This window comes from Melospiza georgiana, chromosome 4, assembly GCF_028018845.1.
Source record: "Melospiza georgiana isolate bMelGeo1 chromosome 4, bMelGeo1.pri, whole genome shotgun sequence".
Classification (NCBI taxonomy): domain Eukaryota; kingdom Metazoa; phylum Chordata; class Aves; order Passeriformes; family Passerellidae; genus Melospiza; species Melospiza georgiana.
In genome coordinates this window covers 43,967,908-43,983,198 of record NC_080433.1, presented here as the reverse complement: position 1 = coordinate 43,983,198, position 15,291 = coordinate 43,967,908, and the positions used below count along the sequence as shown (strand labels likewise).

The 15,291-nt window shown below is 36.3% G+C and overlaps 1 protein-coding gene across 1 annotated transcript in view; it reads left to right on the top strand.

Annotated features, from left to right (window-relative positions):
• The window catches only part of ZDHHC17 (zinc finger DHHC-type palmitoyltransferase 17), a 65,603-nt gene that overhangs the window by 13,693 nt on the left and 36,619 nt on the right, over nucleotides 1-15,291 (top strand). The window contains exons 2-4 of the mRNA XM_058022097.1: nucleotides 2,684-2,787; nucleotides 11,362-11,484; nucleotides 14,711-14,788. Of these exons, the coding sequence (XP_057878080.1) occupies nucleotides 2,684-2,787; nucleotides 11,362-11,484; nucleotides 14,711-14,788 (305 nt within the window). The remainder of the gene's footprint in view (nucleotides 1-2,683; nucleotides 2,788-11,361; nucleotides 11,485-14,710; nucleotides 14,789-15,291) is intronic.

The following is a 15,291-nucleotide window of genomic DNA, read 5'->3' as shown; positions in this document are numbered from 1 at the left end:
CTCATACTGCCAGGTAAGAGTTACCCCCACAGAGTGGCACTTGAAGTAGCCAGCATGCTACTGTGGGCCAGCATGCAACTGTCAAGTTGCATAGATAATAATGAGTAATAAATTTCAAGTCTAAGATTGGGAATCTGTGTCCAGGCTGCAGACAATTGACTATATTGGCTGAGTGTTCAGTTTTATGTGCTTTGCTGTAATTTATTGTTAAAGATTTACTTCCAAAGTAAATCAGTGTTTGCATATTCTTCTCTAAAATGATCCTTTTCCCCACAGTTTATGCTGTAATATAGAAAACTCCAAGGTATGACTTTGGAGGAAGTGATGTTCATAAAACTTTGGGGATTTAGGAATTGTTTCAACTATTCCTAAATGTAAAATATGAACTCAGCTCTCTCGATGAATTGTCTTATCTCTGGCTAATCTAGTAGCTGGGGGAAAAAAAGGTTTGGTTAAGCTGTTGCCTTTTTCAGATACAAAGCAAAGCTATGTTTCTGAATTGTAAGAGGATTGGTTGCAACGTAAGATTTGGATGATAGCAGATGCCCTGTTACATTTTTAGTTTGTCTCTCCTGTAGAGATGGCAACACAGCAACCTTCCTGCTGAGCTGGCAATGCTTATTTGGTTCATCTAGGTAATTTTTCACACTAGGAAAGAAAAATTAAATGTTGCAGAATAATATTGTGGTCAAACAAAAAGATATAATCTGCTGATCACTTAGGTACTGTGTGAAATGGAAAAATTATGACTTTTTTGAAAAAAAGTCATACCTAAGAATAAGTCTATTTTAAAAATGAAGACTTGCTGCACTAGTCATCCGTGTTAACTGTGCTCTGGTCTTAAAGTTCTAAATGCTTCAAATTCTTGAAAGATTTTTTTTAGTGTATAAATTTTCCTAATTTTTCTAACTATTAATTAAAGTGACAAAATGTACTCAATACATTAGAAATTCTTACTTGGATTTTTTTTCCTTCTGTCTGGAATAGGCATAGTGTATGTACTGGATACAAATATGCTCAACTGAAGTGACTCAGTTTTTACATAAATATTGAGAGTTTTCATATTTGCAAATTGACTAATTTCTTGATAGTTTACTCTGAAGTTATAACTGATATCCGAAGTTTTTAGACTTCTCCCTAAGTGGTACTTCAGCATATTGAAATCTAGAAATAATTAAAATGTGGGTTTCAGACTTAATTTTTTTCTAGCCTCATTACAAGAGATAATGTATGTAATAATTTTAGAGTAGAAATAGATATTTTAAAATAGCAGCCAAGAGGAGTAACATCTGTGGGTTAGAGGGCAGTTCACTTAAAATCCCATCCATTCAATGGAAAGTTGGGTAATGCCCCAGGAAGCAAGAAAACACTTTGGTTCACTAGCCACAACTAGGCACAGTATGAAGTTGTTTCTCATTGTGCCCAACATCTCCTTTGCAGAAATTACTGCCCAGCTTAGAGAATATGAGAAATAGGAAGGCCTGTTCCTGCTGGCAATTGGAACTCTCCCTCGCTGTAGTACATCTCTTAGTTGAGCTAACAGGGCAGCATGCACCTTTAGGGAGAGGTAGTAGTGCAGATTCGTGACTATGAATCCTTGGTAAGGTTAGGTGCACTACATGGTCATTGCCTTGACTCTATTATCTTTATTTTTTAAAAAACATTTTAAATCTGTATAGTGTAATAATGAACAAGTTGATTGCTCATTTCAGTGACTAAGTGGAAGTTGGAACTGTTTTAATTAAACATCTTTCATAAGGTGTTTAAAAGTTTTCTCAGATATAGATGAAAGATAAAAATTCTTCTACTGGAAGTATATGTTGGGGAAAACTGAAAGTAAACATTTTAATACATTTTAATGAAATCAGCTGAAATGCATTTTTAGAACTTGTACAGGACTTGCTCCTTTTTTTTTGCTTTTTCACCTGTGTTGCAGTTTTCATGCTTTTTTAATGTAGCATGGCTGATGCACAGAGGTGGTTTGCTATAGCATCTGCAACACATACAAAATTGTCCAGAAGATGTATAAAATTAATTGTTCAATTTCAGCTTGCTGAGCTTTCCACATGTCTAAAGGAAAACCATGTGTTTCTGTCCTAGTGATATATCAATAGTGTTTGAATATAGATTCCACCTAAAGGAAGCCCTGAGCCTGCAAGTGTTGCCCTTCATCAACAGAATTAAGTCAGAAGGCTGTATGGTCATGGTCATGCCATTTACTTTCAAGACCCACAGCTTAAACATCCACAGCTAACCTCTGCTGTTTGAAATGCAACATTTATTTGTAGTAACAGTGTGAGACTTCATCAATTTATGACAAATAGCTTTTCTACCTATGTTATGTTGCCTTTATAAAAGCAAAAAAATAAAAACCCAAACCAAATAACTACCTAAAGAAATTTGGTAATAGTTTTTGTTTGCTTTCTGTAAAAATACAAGTAGGAAAAAAGTGTAGGATTTGGCAGAACCCTGTGATTGTGAGTTTATTTTCTGTAAAGTGTTTGATAAGTATACTGGGGGGTATGGTGGCCTGCTTTCCAAAATGTAGAAATGTACCACTCTTATATTTAGGTGACTTTGTAATACATTGAATTGTGTACTGGTTTTAGTTTTGCTCATCTTGGTTTTTTTCCTCTGAAACTTGCTGATTTGTGTGTTCTAAAAGCAGGTTTGTCTTTTTTAGGAAATAAAACCTCAAAGCCACTACAACCATGGATACAGTGAATCTCTTGGACGGAAAAGCCACATTGATGATTACAGCACTTGGGACATTGTCAAAGCCACACAGTAAGTTTGTTTTTGAATGCGAGATTTGTCTGTGCTGGTATCAGTTAGAAACAGTAAAACAGGTTGTTCTATATGTGTAAAGTAGAAGATAAACATTTTTCAAACTGTATTTTTAAGTCCAGTAGTGGAAGATTTCAGAAGTAAGCGCTAAAAAATTATTGTTATGACAGATTTGGGATCATTGTATAAAAATATGGGAGGAATTGTGGTAAATTGTAAATATAGGTGGTTGCTGGACAGGTTGTTGGAAGAGAGAATGGTACTGATGTTTATTTTCCATAGGTGATAAGTAAGCAGACAACATTTATATGTAAACATAAGGGTTTGATCGATGTATGGGTTAGAAAAAATGTGTCTCTAACTTCCATTATCTCTGATTCTACAGTCTCAGTCCTACTATGAAACTGAGTTTAATTCTGAAGGAGGACTGTTGGAGTAAACTGAGTGCAAATTTAATTGCTCTCTTTATGCAGATGTATTATACAAATTTGTTTGTTCCACAATCCTTTAGCAGACACTAATTTACAAGACAGGAAAGTTGTTACAACACTATTTTTTAGTTTGCTACTTTTTGCCATTCAGAAACCCATCACCACCATTACTTTTCTTCAATGAGCTGAGATAGTTCTGTAAGATTTTTGTTATTGTATTGTTAAATTGAATGCTTAAGCCATTATGTATCTTGCCTTTTTCTTCTTAAAAGAAGATTTTCTTGCATTTTTTTTCTTAAAAAAGCCCTGTCTGAGCTGAAAGCAGCTTTGCAGCTCTGCATGTGACACAGGCCCGGTTTAGGCATAGCAAGTATGTAATTTCTTTCACTTTTTGTTTTGACCTGTAAGGAGTTTAGCTTCCTGAAACAGATGTCTGACTGCTATTGTTGCTCTAAATACTTAATAGTAGGACGGAAACCTATAATACTCACATTAGGGTATTTTTAGAAATTATAGTATTGGCACAATATCAAACTGACTGCTTCTTATAAAAGAATGAAGGTGTGTTTGAGAGCAGAAGTGGTTTCACAAGTTACCTACTTCTATTCTTGTCTGCTCATTGCGTGTTTGAAAACCTAAAATATCTTTGTCCTTCTTAACCCTCAGATTCAGACTGATTTGTGCTTTCAGCTGAGTTGGTACACTTCTTTTCTGCTCTCCTCATACAGGGACCAACAGCTCTGAGTTGACATCTCACCACAAGGACTGCAGTTTCATATTGTAGCCCTAATGGTTATTATTGTAGGGAAGGGGATTTGTCAACATGATCAAGTTGTGGTATCCAGGCAGCACTTCCCTGGCTAGAAGGAGAATTCACAGAATCACAGAATAAACTAGATTGGAAAAGACCTTTGAAATCAGCAATCCAACCTGTGACCCAACATTACCTTACCAGCTAAACCATGGCACTGAGTGCTTCATCAAGTGTTTTTTAAACACTTCCAGGTGACTCAACCACTTCCCTGTGGTGGTTCTGCACTCTTTCTGTGAAGAATTGTTTTCCAATATGTAGCCTAAACTTCCCCTGGTGCAGCTTGAGGCTGTGTCCTCTCAGGCACACCTTTATTTAAGCATTTACTAGGTTTTGAGGGGTATGTTATAAAAGATGTCTGTCATAAAGGGAAATAGCTCTGAAATGTCAGGTAGAAAATAAACCCACAAAATATCGTAAGACTTAGAATAAAATAAATAATCCTGCTGCTATATTAATTCAGTGTTCTTGAAAAGATAACACTTTTCCTCCTAAAATGATGTAGCTATTTGCATTTATAGAAGCATAACCTATCACATCCATGTAGAAAAAAGGTGATCTTATTGTCTGTCCTGTGTCCTCCACTGAGATTATCTTCTGACTTTCCTTACTTTTTAGTTCAGTGCTAATGTAAGAAAGATGCCACAACATTTTTTTTTTAATGAGCCACTCATCAGTCTCCTAGAAGTCTTACCCCAAGCAGGTCAGTAAGTTCAAGCAAGATGTAGCAAAATATAATAAGAATTATTTTCAGTCTCTTGGTTTGGATTGGTTTTTTCCTCTCCTGGAAAAAAATAATTAGTTATGTTATTGTTCCAACATACATGAAAATTGAGAGCATTGTTCCTTTAATCAAAGATGATGGTGAGAAAAATGGGACGAAAACATGTAAAACTCATCTATATTTCATGTATGGTGTTTGAGTTTCGAATTCTATTTTGACGCGTTTTTATTGACACTAGATTACACAGAAATAAAACAATGTTAGTGAAATACTGTGCTCAATTTTGTTTCTCAGCAAGAAAAACAAGAGCTTGCAAACTTCTCACATTCTTCCATAAGTGTTTGTGTGTTGCTTCATATCTCACTGAACTGTTCCATACAGTTCCAACTGTTCCAACATCCTCATACAGTACGAGCTACAAATACAATAACTTCTTATAATCACATTAAGATTTCATATAGAAAGCAGTGGTTAGGCTCATTGAAAAGAGTTTATTGGTATTTGTATTTTTTTATCCATTATGCTCCTCATAAGTTCTCACAAAGACCTGGGGCCCTAGGCATATTTTGTATCAAAAATAGTCAGTCTCTGTTTTTTATTTTGCAGAAACTTTTGCTGGAGTAAAAATTGTAGTGCTTGGTTTTAGTACCTATTCATACAAAGAATACTTTTCACTGACTTTGTAAATGATCCAAGAGCATCTAGATAGCTTTAAAAGTTATACTGTTTAGGCCCTTCATGTTGCAGATGTTAGAATGTGTGTGTAACTTTTTGTCACCTTATATTTGGTTATAGCAAAATTGTTTAGTTCACGGAAAGTCTCCACTGTGTTTCTGAAAGCAGAAGCAGACCACTCATCTGTATTTGAAAAACTGTTTTCAGAGGAACAGTAAAAAAATCATCCATGCTTGTCTTTGGTTTTGTTCTACTATATTCAGAGTTCTCACTGGAGCTCCAGGGAAAGAATGGAATCTTTTTTAAAAAAAACCAAAAAACCAAAACTGTCACAAGTGTTTTAAAAGTGAAATTTAATGGTGATATGTTGGGTACATTTATTTCTATGGTCTAGCAGCAGTAGCCATCTGTCATCAGAAGCAGCAGTCATAACTTTTTAATATGATATCTTGGGAAGCATCCTGTGTTAACTTGACAAAGTTGCTGCTTTGTTTTGTTTTAAATCTTTTAAGCTGAGAAACTGAGAAGTAGCTAAAGGTCTCATGTAGAGAAGCATGTGATGGGCTGTCACTAGGAGAGCAAAATCTGAGACATTAATCCTGGCATTGTGTTCTTCTGTTCCCTTGAGAGTGAATAGACACTTTCGGTTTGTAGCAAGCTTGATCAAATTCCGCCTTTGTTGAAAGTAAGTTAAATGACCATTATGAACATGGGTATTAAACATTAATGGTATTAATAAGTGCTTTTGTGACATCTGGAAGACTGATTCCTTGTGCTCAAGTATTATAATTTCATTATCTCAAGATGAACTTTTCTGTTAAGTTTTATTCAATGAGATCATTCAAAATGAAGTTGTGTGCATTCTGAATTAGTGCAGCATAAAATATAAATTATGTTGAATCTTGCCAAGGGAAAAAATTGTCAGATACATGCTTTTTTCATGACTATTTTTCAGCAGTCATAGGGTAACTGATTTTAAAAAAGGTATATATGAAATAATTAAAAGATTGGCCAAAGGAACAGTTACTCTTGGCTCTTTTCAGCTAGTCATAGGAGAGAGTGGACAGACTGTGACACAGGTACACATTCTTTATTTTGCCCATGAGGTTGATTATATTGCTGAAAGTGAAATGTACCTGACTTTCATGTGGAAGGATGGGACTTTTTAAACCACATTAGTATTATGGCCACAACTGTCTAGACAATTTAGGGCTTTGGAACAGTATTTAAGAGCTGAATTTCTTTTGTCTTTCAACACTACTGTTAACGGTCTATTAAGTAGCTCTTGAGTTAAGCCTTTTCCGTTGAAAACAAAACTGTTTTACTGTTAACACAAAAACCTTGAGAATGTGTTAAAGGCTTTTTTAGTATTTACCACCATTATTCATGGGAAGGAGATTTCCAAAGAGGAAAAAAGATCGTTTTTCTGTTAATTGCATTTCCACTTCAAACAGCTTTGATTTGAGTTAGAATTATAGCAAGATGAGGGAGTGAGCTCCTGGTTTACCTGCTCTTTGTTGGCATGGTGATGTGCTCACTGTAGAGAGATTTCTTGCTATTATTGTGGCCAAAGCTAATGTTAATCACGCTGCAAAGCTGGCGGTGTCTATTTTCAAGAGTCTATGTATTTATAGACAAAAGAATAGAAAATGGATTACATATTTAAAATGCAAAAGGCAGTAGGGTACTGTATTTCAATGTATTAAGGTCAGAATATTTTTAACCTGAGATGTCAAATAAAATGTTACAGGTTAGTTACTGAAACAGCTTAGAGACTGTGGTAGCAAAAGGAGATTGCACAATGGTATTTTTGTCCTGGACGAATCCCGTTTCTTTCAGAGCAAGCCAAACTCAATAATATGCTTTAATTATGCTCCGTATTGATGTTTACAACATGACTCTCTAGAATTCACTCAGATGCTGAATATTTGTCAGATTAATGTATCAGTCTCCTCTGAGGATTTCAGTCTTGCTCTCCATTACCCTTGAAGGGCTTAGAGCCCTTTATAACAGCATTGCGAGTGTGATTATGCTGAGTGTCTGAAATAGGTGACTTTGTCATTTTCTAACCTAACAGTGCATCATGAACCTTGGAGAAGGCAAGGTGAAGTCAGCTGCAGCAAATTGATGGGACAAGACTGTAGGTTGTATGTGAGAGAAGAATGCTGCGCTTCTGGGATGGATGTGGAGAAACTGTAACTGCAGCAGATTCACTGCAGTGTTTTATTTAATTGTAGAGAGCCTGCTGTTTCCAGGAAGAGGAGCAAATGGATGTAAATGCCTAACTTTTTTTCCAGGCAGATATTATCTCTCAAGATCCTTAAGTCCTCTTCTGACAATAAATTGGAGTGTCAAAAATTGTACCTTGTGTGCTGCATCTTTACTAAACAGTTATGATTTTGTTCAAGATACTAAATGTAAATTGCTAGAAACAGACAAACTGAAGTGACTTAAATTAAAAAATTTCTGTATACTTCATTCTCAGTGTCACTTTTGGAAAGAGCTTTATTTTCTTGTAAAGGCTATTCTGGTATATTGCAGAATTTCACGTTCTGTTTTGTGCTGAAGTAGTACCATGCTCTGTGACTTGTAGATTGCCTTCTAGTGGGAAGAATGGGAAGTCTATGATGCTAACTCCAAAAGAATGAATCCATTTCTACAATTCCTTCTTGTATCTGAGGCCATGTCAGCAGTCTTTGCCCAAGGCCTCACCACAGTGTATGGGTGAATTCTAGAAGGAGGTACTTGTAAACATCAGTGGAGCATAAGTGCTGTGGGAACTGGCAACAGCATTCTGCATCTACAGGCTGCAGGGTCACTTGTGACTGCTTTCCTTGGTTTTCATACATCTTAAGCCAAGTCCTTCAGAAAGTAGCATCATATTTTCTGTAAGACTGGAGTTTTGCTTTTAATTAAATAACCTGACAAATAACCCCTCCAACCTCCTTCCCACAAAAACTGCCAAAGAATAATCACCCTTCTTCCCCCTTCCCCTGAGACTGTCAGGGGGCTTCTTGGTTATTCCTATCTTGACAATATGACCTAACAAAAACTTGGGTAGCAGTCAAAGGTTACTTTCAAGGAGGTTCATGTGTTGTGTAGTCAACTTGATAGGACACTCATCTTAAAGCATATGTGCAGTTTGCCATAGCTGGCCAGTAGTGATGTAGTGGTTTAGCTGCTGTGCAGCTGAGCCCTGCTTGGCCACTTTCTTGCTTGCCTCTGCTGGGATGGAGAAATTGGCCAAAAGGGTAAAGATAAACAAAGTTTAATACATAAAGTAAAAGCTGCACATACAAACAAAGCAAAAACGAATTAATTTGCTGCTTCCCATGGGCAGGTGAGTGTTCAGCCATACCCATGTAATGGTTACTTTGGTGGGTGAGCACCTTCACTCCAGATGTCCCTCTTTTGTCCCTCAGCTTTTATTGCTGAGCACACTGCCATGCAATACTGGATATCTCTTTGGTCAGTTGGCATTAGCTGTCCCTGCTGCGTCCTCATCCAGCTTCTTGTGCGCCCCCAGCCTGCTGACTGGTGGGGCAGCATGAGGAACAGCAAAGGCCTTGACCCTGTGTAAGCACTGCTCAGCAATAGCTTAAATGTTGTTGTGTCAGTCAACACTGTTTTGCTCACAAATCCAAAACACAGCACAGTACGAACCACTCTGAAGAAGAGTAACTTAATCCCACTCAAAACAGATACATGTTGGGAAAATCCTAATCCATTTGCATGAAAGCTTTGTGTGATTGCCTCTTGCATTTTATAGGAAGTTAAAGTTATTGTATCCTTGTGTTCTTTGTATCTTTCCAATAACTTAGAATATTTTATTTAAAAAATTCCTACTTGTTGTTTTGTACTGCTTATTAAAGCAGGATGAGAGTCAGCTAAACTCAGCCTTAGACAATACATTTTTTTCAGCTGGTGACTGTTAAAACTGATAGCAGGGCTTATGTGAATTATTTCTTACATAATGGTTTCTATTTGTAGTTTAAGTGAAGGCAGCAGGCATTCCAGCAGGAAAGAGTGTCATAAGAGACTGGCTGGAGTAGAACTGCTTGTCAACAAATGGTTGCATTGCCATTCTGTATGAATCACTTTCCAGGCTGCCTTCACTGTAATATGGCAGTGTGATACTGTACTGTGGGAAGATCAGAATTTTGTCCATTTTTGAAAGTCCTTCTTTCCCCTATCTCTTATCTTTTCTCTTGATTGCTTGTTCTTGCCTGACCTGCCTTTTGTAGTCCTAACCTATTTCAGTGGCCCTTCCAGCTGACATGAGAAGTCAGGAATGGTATGTCTGTGTTACAGACACTCATTAGGCCACGCTACTGATCTAAACTAGGATTTGGTAGATGGTGTGCTTCAAGGCTGGATTGACTTAGAACCTTACCATTTTCCTAGCAGTTATGTTTGTCTGAGTACATGTATCCTGTCTAGCTGGTTGCATATTTTTAAGTCATTGTAACCCAAACGTCTTATTTCCACCTGCCTCAGTGCATTAAAAAAAAAAGCTTTCTTGTTAAAATTGTTCATGGCTGCTGCTTTTTTACTTAGTCTGGAGGACCACATTTTATCAGCGTGTTGTCAGGTGGTATATACTGCTTGCAGTAGTCTTTGTGCTGATCTCTTGTAATGTTTGAAAAGATAATGAGTATGATAACAATTTCCAACATTTTTCATAGTTTCTCATGCAGGCTTCCTAAGAAATTGAAAATAACACAATCTAAGTGAACTGTTATGTGTAGTGCTTTTTTAATATTGTCCAACTAGTTCCTCGTCTTCAAATCTGTGATAGCTTAGAAAACATTCCCGAGTTTTGTTGGCTTAAGTCATTTGATCATTTGTTATGGGAGTACCAATCCAGATTGAGGCTCCATTCAAGTACATGAAAGAAAAAGTAAGAATGGTAGCTACCTTAGGAAGGTCTCTGAATCAGTTATGCAGGCTGATCAAATGGAACAGAAGAGCCTTTTCTAAGGCTGTTTGTTCTGCAACATAGAAGCAGCATATGAGAAACTTAAGTCCCAACTTTGAGAGGCTGTTAAAATTCTGTTTTAGCAGAAGTGAGATATCACAAGACGTTGACCTTGATTTCAAGATATTCCCACATTCTCCTCATTGAGACTTGAGCAATTCCTATGGGATGTACAGATTTTTGAAATGTAATCTTTACTTGCTTTTCTGCATTACTTTTTTGACCCTGAAAATAGGTGGTAAAAGAGTGTATACATCAAGGCAAAAACTATTTAATGTTGGAGTTACTCCTCCATTGAATGCTTAAGTGATGATTTTGCTTCCTGATTTCAAATTTCAGATATGTGCAGAATTTTTTTCAAAAGGCAGTACATCACATTTAATAGTTCTCTTTAATAGACGAATAAATTTCGCATTAATGTACAGAATTTCAAGGTGCCCTAAAAAGAAAATTTATACTAACTTGTATCAGAAAGATGGGTATTTGTTGTCTTGAGAAGAAAAATGAGGAGAACTTGAGCTGCTTATGTTTGTAATTGGCTTGATGATCTTCTGAATTTTAGGAAGATGCTGGCAAATCAGCTGACTAAGTTTCATTTGCTCTTCAAGAGCTGGAACGGAAGAAGAACCGAAGTGAGAGAAGCAAATGTAGTGGAGTCCCTGGAAAGTGAACAGTTACTTAAATTTAGTATACTACTGGTAGATATTTTGCCTTGCTCTGCAGTACAGTTTTCTGTAGACAAAAGTTTTGTGTAATACCTTGTTTTGATTAAAGTTATTTTTGCCAGTGGAAGCTTCTTGTTGCAAGATATTTGTAATCATTTAGAAAAGAAAGTAAAGTTTCTTCTTCATTTCTCTTCTGTTGAGGATTTTGTATTGTGACTGAAAGTATGGTGTTTGCTGAATGCATTTTAATCTAAGGTAAGCATTTTGACAAATGTTATTTTATTTTCAAGGTATGGAATTTATGAACGATGCAGAGAGTTGGTGGAAGCTGGTTATGATGTTCGACAGCCAGATAAAGAAAACGTAACACTTCTCCACTGGGCTGCAATCAACAACAGAATAGATCTGGTGAAGTATGTATTTGACTTTAAGTTTAAAATTAATTATGTCCTTACAAATGTTGATTTGAATGTCTTTAAATTTAATATGTTTAATATGTCCTTTTTTCCTTGACAATTTGTCAAAGGTCTTGTCCATTAATGCACCTCTACCACTGTGACATACAGCATTGCATTATCTTCCCACTGTTTACTAGCGTGCTTGTAACTACTGGTGTGTCTAACTGTATCTAAAATTCCCTTCTCTGGATGCAGTTCTTGCCCTTCAGATTCCTCTGTCTTTAGAGGATCTTGAATTTTTTTTTTTTATCACTCACCTTATTTTATGCTCTCCCACTCTTTTTTTGCAAGGCACTAGTTTATTTTATTTCCTCAGAATTAAACTATTTAGTGGTTTTTCTATTTCTTCAAGCCTATCACATCTTTCCCCAAGTGTTCTCAATTTCCCCATTATGTGCAGTGGATAATTTCATTAAATATGTTGGCTATTAAGCTTGGTACTGCTGAGATAAAGTTGTTTACTCTTGTGATAGTAGATCTCAGTGTTTGTTTAGTGAGTGTTGACTATGTAAATTCTTTCCAGTGAAGTACCTTAGCAGCTTGTCTGTCAGGAGTGCAGGCTTGGAATTAGACTTCTCTTATTTTTAGTATTTCTTCATCCTGTCTATTTTGAGACTTGAGATTCAGTGTACATAACAGTGAAACTCATTGATAAGAAAAGCTACAGAACCTTTTCCTATTTCTGTAGAATCAGGAATGAGTGTCTAGAACACCATTCTGTTTTCATAATTACACTGATCTATTGAGGTCTCTTCAACTCAGCTTTGTAAAAATGCAAAAAATGGCATCGTGTCTCTACAGTTACTTACTTCCTACAGTAGTTCCCCATCCCCTGGGGAACTTTCTCCAGACAAGGATTTCTTTTCTACTTTTCCTTCTTCTAATAACAGTGACTGCATGCACTTTGATTCCTCAATCACTGAATGCAAGCTGTGGTAGTTTTCAAATGCCTGCCAAAGACTTAGTGATCCTAATGTGGAGATCAGTGGAAGTATTTTCTTCTTAAGGCGACCTCTTATGAGATCTGCTTGCTTTGAGTGTAAGTAGTTTGCTTAAATAGAACTTGCATGCCTGGCATCTTTTATTGGAAGCTTAGATGACTCACTGAGAGTGGGATTGCCCAGTTCTTTCTTTCTTCAGGGACCTTCTAACCTAGCACACATTTCCTTCTGCAAGATCTGCTTAGACAAATAGACTCAGTTCTCAGTCTGGTTTTGCAGAAAAATCTTACCATTTTTGTATACTGAAACCAAAATGCAGTGATAAATTTCAACCGAGTCTCAAAACACCCTTAAAGAAACATAAAATGTTATTTCAATGCACCATCTGGCAGGAGATTGTCGCCTTGTCTTTTCCCAGTTGTCAAACTGCAAGTTCTTCCTTCTAAATAAAACCTACTAACCAGTAAGCAGTTCTGCTGGCAGTAGAACCTGAACGTATTCTGCATTTCTGCAAGGCCCAGTGTTTGAATGAAGACAATCTGTTTAGTGTTCACCTCCCCATGAGTGGCTGTCACATCAGGGAGATGAATCCAAGCTTTGACTGTGAATTTCTCTGTGCTGTCTTTTTATCTAGACAAGATTTCCTTTGGAGCTCCTTCCCAAGGGGGAATAAATAGCTCTTCAGTTAGTAGCTGATACTTCACTGTAACAAAATTTCTTTGTTTCTTTACCATATAATCTGTTTTGTGTTTTCACCTAGGTGGGACAAAGACTTTCACAAAATCTCTGGTTTGTCTCATGGAGAAATAACTTTGACGTCTTTCTGTGCAAGTTTTTTTTTTTGTTCTTTTAGTGTTGGAGACCAGTGGACTGGACTGTCCTCCATCAATCAGAGCAGATCTTGTTTGTCTTTCACAATGTTTTTTTTTTTTTTTTAATTTGGCAAATCTGTTGAAGTACTTAATTGTGTCTGATGACTCTAAAAGCAACAGTATAAAAACTTTAGATGTGTTTAGTCTGACGTGCATTTTTCAGTTTCTGTTCCTAAAGGTTCCTAAAAGGGCTAGTTTTGAAATTTCATTCTCTGAATCAATAAGCACTCTAGAAAATGAAGGTAGTTACTTAAGACTAATGTTTTTCAAGATTTTCTCTTTGTTGCCCTTCTTCTTGCCATGTCTTGAAACACTTAGCAGAGTTTGAGATGGCAGAAATTCACTGCCGAGGATTTGAAGGACAGCTCGTGTGGGTGGGAGAGCAGTGTTCATATATACCTGACAGGTATTTTCAAAGTGAAAAGTCTGTAGGCACATGCACTGGAAATGTGCAAACACAAATCTATAGCTAGGTATAGACAAAGGTTAGACAGTGGTGAATGAAAAACTGGAAGCCTTCCAGGAAGGCCTCTAAAAAGCATGTATTTCCTTCTACAAAGGAAAAGTAATGTTGCTAGTTTAGTGTTCCAGATAAAACAGCAATGACAGCAGTTCACAGAAATATTGCAAATCACTGTGAATATGAATTGTTGCAGTTAAAAATAGGTAACTTCTTTTGTTCTTACAGATAGCTCATCTTCTTATAAATGTTTTTGAGGGGAAAATAATGTCTATCCCATAGATTAGAAATACTTTTTAAGTACTCAGATGATTTTTGTCCTTTGATTAATAATAATTGAAAAGTAAGTAAAAATCTCAGTCCTTCACTAAGTGTGTAACTTAAGTGTATTCTCTGGGATCTATGACTTCAGCAGGGTTATTCCAGTGATGATATAAGTTGCAAGTCTAACGGCATATAATTTAACCATTTAGCCAAAATTCTCTAAAATTATAGTCTTCTAGCACTATAAACTTTTACCAGTAATTCAGAATTCTATTTAATGTAACAGCCACATAATATTTAAGAATAGTTTATGAAATACTTCTCTGGTAGCACAGTTTGTACTACTGTACATACTGTACACTGTATATAGCAATTGTTCTGTTTTACCTTAGAATAAAATTAGGAAATAGCATAATGTTTAAAACACTGTAGGAGGCATCTCTAGTTTCCCAACCCATGTCAGAAATGCAAGAAAATTGAAAGTATATGCATGACATCTAAAAAGGAAGGTTATATGAAGGCAAGAAAAGGCTCTGGTCCTCTGATCTCGAGCTGCCTATTTTGCCTAACATTAGACATGCTCACCTATGTCCTTTCAATTTAACCAAAACAATCAGTAATGTTTACTGTTTCTGTTATTCCAGGTACTATATATCAAAAGGTGCAATTGTTGATCAGCTTGGAGGAGATTTAAATTCTACCCCACTTCACTGGGCAACAAGGTATGAAAAAATCTTCTGAAATTTTCTTCTCTCTTTTTTTGCTTAACATGGAGTACTGATGGTTTTATGGAACTGTTGTGTTTTATGGAAGTACTTTGTACTAGAATTAATTCAGTCTTTGATAACTGAGCTCACTGTGAATGTGATATGTTTGAATTAGAAGTGCTTTCAGCATTTGGTTTTTTTCTGATATAGAGGAAGATGATTGCTACAGTAGGAGAAAAGTGAAGTATAGGCAATTTGCTCTTACTTCTGAGCTCTTATTTTTGTCAAGTCATCTGAAATTCAGTGGCACTTTTGCAGATGGGTCGTAGGATGGTTTGGTGTGACATTGTCCTTGAAATGTTCTATTGCATATGTGGATTTTAAAAAACATGTACTTAAAATCAGGGTTCTTGTGTAGAAGATGGTCATGATAAATGGCTGGAAAAATTAAAGCCAGCCTTCAAGCAGTACCTGCTCCTTTAGACAACCACCTAGAAATAGATGGGAAAGGAACAGTG